The sequence below is a fragment of the Trichechus manatus genome, unplaced genomic scaffold (assembly GCF_000243295.1).
Source record: "Trichechus manatus latirostris isolate Lorelei unplaced genomic scaffold, TriManLat1.0 scaffold00191, whole genome shotgun sequence".
NCBI classification, from domain to species: domain Eukaryota; kingdom Metazoa; phylum Chordata; class Mammalia; order Sirenia; family Trichechidae; genus Trichechus; species Trichechus manatus.
In genome coordinates this window covers 4,335,682-4,341,481 of record NW_004444127.1, presented here as the reverse complement: position 1 = coordinate 4,341,481, position 5,800 = coordinate 4,335,682, and the positions used below count along the sequence as shown (strand labels likewise).

General features: G+C 42.3%; 1 protein-coding gene across 1 annotated transcript; it reads right to left on the bottom strand.

Annotated features, from left to right (window-relative positions):
• Positions 1-308: 308 nt before the first annotated feature.
• LOC101341951 (olfactory receptor 4X1-like) lies at positions 309-1,265 on the bottom strand. The gene has a single exon (XM_004387735.2). The coding sequence runs from the start codon at positions 1,263-1,265 to the stop codon at positions 354-356; it is 912 nt and encodes a 303-aa protein (XP_004387792.1). The 3' UTR covers positions 309-353.
• Between the last annotated feature and the right edge of the window lie 4,535 nt (positions 1,266-5,800).

Here is a 5,800-nt window from a genome sequence, read left to right as displayed (position 1 = left end):
ATGAGGAAAATCCAGGCCATATTCTCAAAGCAGTGACATTCCAATGGAAGTGGATAAAAAATGAAATATAGGTACTAAAGGCCTTCAAGGATGTCCACTGAATGCTGTGGGAGTTTGAAGAAAGAACAGGACAAGTCCATATGGGGTAATAATGAAAGCTTCCTGAAAGTGACAGCATTTCCCCCATACACACACATACCTCCTGTCCAATCTCATAAAGACAAGGAAACTGAAACCCAAAAAAAGAAGGTGACTAGCCCAAAGCCACTCTGTGCATTGAAGACAGAGACAGAGTGAAATCTTGGATACCCCAGTTTCTTGCCTCTACTCCCTCATCTATTTCTCTTCCCAAATCACTTCCTCCCCATCAGTCTCCTCATGGCGTTTTTCACTTCAGCATTCCTGAAGGAGTAAATGATGGGGCTTAAGAGTGGTGTGACCACTGTGTAAAACACAGCCACTATCTTGTCCACAGGGAGGCTGACACAGGGCCTCAAGTAAACAAAGGAACAGGGTACGAAGAACAGCCCCACAACCATAATGTGCAAGGCACAGGTGGAGAGGGCCTTGCGCCGCCCCACTGAGGTCTGACTCCTTAGGGAGTGCAGGATGACCATGTAGGAAGCAAGCAGCACAGCAAAGCTGATCACCGAAATGGAGCCGCCATTAGCAGTGATTAGCAGGCCAATGAGAAAGGTGTCTGAGCTGGCCAGCTTCAGCATGGGGTGGACGTCACAGAAGTAATGGTCAATGATGTTGGGGCCACAGAAGGGTAGCTGGAAAATGAGGAAGGTTTGCCCAGCAGAATGCAGCAAGCCCCCGCCCCAGGCGGCCCCCACCAGGAGACCACACAAACAACGGTTCATGATGTCCGTGTAGTGCAAGGGCTTGCAGATGGCCACGTAACGGTCATAGGCCATCACTGTCAGGAGGAAGATCTCGGTGCCACCAAAGAAATGGAGGAAAAATATCTGTGTGATGCAGCCCTTGAGGGAAATGACTTTCCTCTCGGTAAAGGAGTCAATGATGAGCCTGGGCACTGTGACAGAACAGTAACAGATCTCCACAAAGGCCAAGTAGCTGAGGAAGAAATACATGGGGGAGCTGAGGCCTTTACTGGCCATGATGGTCACCACAATGAGTCCATTGCCTAACACAATGGCTGTGTACATGAGGAGAAACACCACAGAAATGATCTTCTGCACATCCCAGTTCTGGGAAAATCCCAAGAAAATTATTTCAGTCACATTGCTTGTAGCAGCCATGGCTTAAAGTGCAGGGACTGACAGCCTGGAAGCACAGAAACCAAAAAACTCTCGTCAGTAGTTAGAAGCATCCTTTTCAGGCCTTGAAGACTATTGTCATTCTGCTCCCTTCTGAGTTCCTGCTCTGTCTATGCTTCCCCCAAAACATGTTCTCCATGAGACAAGTGGACAAAAGAACAATCAGTGATTGCTTGATAGCATTCCCAAAATAGGATTTGAGCTTATGATAATGCTTCCTTGAAATGTTTCCTATGATACAGGCACGTGCATTGGCTAATTTAATCCTAAAAACAAAAATGAGGGGATATTTTATTATAAGAAAACCAAGACCCAGAGAAGTTAAGTCACTTACCCAAAGCCACCCAGCTCATAGATGAATGGAGGTCCATATTTTTCAAAATGTAGATGCTTCTATTACATCTCTTATTTCTTCAGAGTGCCTTACTTCAGTTGCAAAATAAGAGTTTTATATCAAGCTTGCCTTACACTGTAATATGAGACTGGTTACGTTCAATGAGTGCTGAGATTTCTCAACCTCGATTATTCTGCAGACAGTGAAACTAACCAGGGTCCCTAACAGGCATAAGAAAGAAGCTAAGGAGGGGAGAGGAGGGAGGATCAAAGTTGTGAATATTCAACCACTGTCCTTGGAGGTGGGTATGGAGAAGGGGAAATGTGAGGTTATAAGCGACTGCCTCCATGGTCTTGGGGCTAATGGCTAAGAAACAAGTCAAAGGCATTGAAGTCCCATTTTATAGCATAGTCTGTTGCTCCTTGGGTTTGTCCTAAGATGCTTCAATCAGAACCCCAGAGCACAGTAAGTCTACACAAGGAAAGCCTGGAAGATCGGTGTCGATCCTGCCTCCCACAGCAACAGCATCTTACAGAGACCCAGATATGCACGATAGAGAACCCTGAGGACTAACAGAGGTGACCAGATCACAGCCTTTTAAGCGGTCTTTCCCTCAGGGTGAAACAAGCCCTGCCAGCAAACCCGAAAACATCCTAAATCAATATTCACACACTTCAAAGTCCAGGCCAGTCCTTACCATGTTGGAAAAGAGCTATGGCACTGTGACCTAGTGAGAGGGTTTGAGGTCAGAGGACCTGGGTTCAAATCCTAGCACTAACACTTAATATCTCTGTGCCCTTAAACAAGTACAGAAATCCTTCCAAATCAACAATTTTCATCTGAAAAATGGGAATAAAAATACTTTTTGTATAGTGCCATTTTGAGAATTGAGTGGGCTCATATATTTTAAACACAATTACAAACACAAGAGTATAATTTATTATGCATTTACTCTGCCCTATCATCCACTGATAAAATGACATCCTATTTGGTAAAGTAGAGGGTCAGTGAAAACGAGGAAAACCTTCCACAAGATGGATTGACACGGTGGCTGCCACAGTGAGCTCAAACATACCAAAGATTGTGAGGATGGTGCAGGATCGGGCAACATTTCCTTCTGTTATATGTAAGGTCACCGTGAGTTGGAGCTCACCTGGAAGCAACTAACAATAACAACAATAACACCCTTTGCAAGATGCTGTTGCTGCAGGAAGCAGGCTTGACACCCAGGCTTTCCTTGTGTAGTCTTGCTGTGCTCTGGAGTTCTGATTTCTGTGGACTGTTATAAATGAGATTTAAAAGCCTTTGATGTGATCCTTAGCCATTAGTCCCAGGAGCAGGAAGGCATCCTGTTCTGCATTGTACTTCCCCTTCTCCAGAGCCACTTCCCCAAGAATGGTGGTTGAAGCTTGGTGATTTTGCCTCCTCCCACCCTTAGTTTCTTTCTTATGCCTGGTAGGGAGCCTGGTTAGTTTCACAACTTGCAGAATAATTTGGGTTGGGAAATCCTAGCACTTTATGATGTAAGACAAAACTGAAATGAAATCCTTATCATACTGACAACATAAGGACCTCTGCAGAAGTAAGAGATATAATAGAAACATCTATGTATCTTTTCAAATATGAGCTTTGTGGCTTTGGGCAAGTGACTAAACCTGTCTGATCCTTAATTTCCTTATCTATAAAATGCAGATAATACTGTCTGCTCACTTGTGTTCCTCCCTTACCTCCCCACCATGCTCCTCTGTGTACCCAGTTAATCCTTCTGCCATAGATACAGTGGACACTACACCCTATGCCAATGTTTCACACACAGGATGTTGATGCAGAAGACAGGAATCTTAGGTGGACCTGCATCACCCTCAAGGGGAAAAATGGCTCTATTACCTTCTGTGAAATGTAGCTTCAAAAGTGAATACTCTCTGTTTCTATAATGGTTTCTGATTTGGGGTGTCAGGAAGAGAGGTTCTTTCAGAGGAGTTGCAAGGACCACTTTAGTTTTCAGATTTACAAGAATAGTTGTTTTTTTCTTGTCCAAGATTATTGAAGGTTAACAGAGAAAGATGTATATATAGTATAATGATCAATTTTTCAAAAAAAGTTAAAAGTTGTTTTAGAATGGAAGAAAAGGAAGCTAATATTTATTGAACCTCTGAATAGAAATGGAAAATATTTGAGAGAGAATGTCATACAGAGGTCGTCAGACCAGTTAGCAATTGACAGTGGCCATGGCATTTTACCTGTGGGGTCTAAAATACCTTTAATTCTGACTGTTTAATTGTTGGGGCCAAAAGAAGAAACTCTGAAGGATAGGTATGTGTTCTCATCAGACAGTCAGTAACCAAACGTTACCAGTGTTTGTGGTTAAGAAAACTTAAAATTAGAATGAACATACAAGCTTAAGATGAGCTGCCTCCAACAAATAACTTCTGTGAAAATGCTTTCAGTCTTTAAAACAAATCTGGTCCCTACTCAATGGTTCTCATTTTATTTTCCATGTTCTATAACCACATGTACTGTGAGTTCTCAAAAATAAGATTTATCTGGCTTCTTCCATCATTTCTTTTCTCCCACGTTTTCTCCCGAAGATACCATGTCACTAAAGAAATCAGATGGTGACTCCTTCCAAGTTTCCTTCCCTGAGCGATCATAAACTGTTAACGTTGGAAGGAAACTTGTGGATCCTCGAGACTGACTTTCTCATCTTAACAGAAGTGGAATCTGGAACCCAGAATCACACAGTTGATTGGTGCAGATCTTGCACCAGAGGCTTCATAGCTTCCTGTCTATCCCTTGCTTCACTGGTTCCAGAACTGAGGAAGAACATGGAGAGAGAAAAGAACCATGTGTATAACAAAACGCAAAGCAAAACTAGAGTAAAGTCTGAATGAATGAGAAAATGAATGACTGAATAAGAGAATTAACAAGAACGTGTTTCAATTTCAGTTATCTGCTTGCCTGAGGGGCGATCTCTTCCCAGACAGTCTGGGCAGAGTTTACAGGACTGGAGAAGAAAGGATGTTTCAGGAATCAGCCAAACTGGACCACCAGGGAAAGATTTGCAAGATTTGCCTTGGGAACTTGAGATCTTAGCTCTAGCACTTGGGCACCAAGCTTTAAATTATTCTCTACCTGTTTCTCATGTATCTGTCATGTCTCTCCAAACAAAAGTAAGCTTTTGAGGGCAGAAACAGTGCCTCTTGCAGCCTATGTAGTACCAAGCACAGAGGTGGGAACAAAGCAGATGTTAGTGTTTTTTGTTTGATCCCTTGATCTTCCATCTGCTACTATATCTGTTTCAAAGACAAAGTAACACTGTGGGTGTGCTACAAACAGCATGGAAGCTAAAATATAAGGGGATAAAGTTATCTACTCTAAAAATATAAACTCTTCTTTTTGAAAGTAAAATCCAAGGCATGCCCCAGTTTAGACTAAGTGAATGAACCTACCTTGAACATTGTTTGTTGCCTTGATTCTTAGCTTTATCTTCTGGATGCCTTTTGTAGTCATAAAACTGATTCACTTGTACCACATCACCCCAGGAAAACAGTTTTATTTCACTAACAAAGTCTAAAGACAAAGTGATCAAAGAAATATGAAGACTGAATTAGTATTCACAGGTCTAAAACCTGGAGATCTTGGCTCAAGACTTGATCCTCAGCAAAATTTGGGCTTCTGTGAGGCTAGTCTCGGTTCAGGTTCAGATGGGGCTAATTTTTATTTTTCCCAAAAAAGCCAGATGTGAGAATGTCTTAGACAGGCCACTTGAATTTTTCAAAAGAATATTCCTGAAAAATGCATGACTCACCAGTGGATTGAAAACTAACTCTGCAAACTAATCTATGCTGGCCATGATGCCTGTGGCTCAGATGAGAATGACTATAACCTCTGCTCTAAGCCAAGATATAAATTAGATTTCTCACAGATGCCAAAAACCTGTCATTTAACTAGGAAGGAGAGCTGTAGAACAGGATGATGTTTAAAGTCTACCCCGTCTGCTGAAAGAGTCAGCAAATCTAAGAAAGGCTCCCATATATGAAAGCGTGTGGAAGTAAGAGTAACACCAGCGGAAGAAGCCAATGTATGTGAAAGCCCCTGAGCGAGGATCTGTCCATCCATGGTAAGGGCTTAATGAATATAACTGTGTCAGAATCTGTTAAACACATGAAAAGCACTGCTAAAT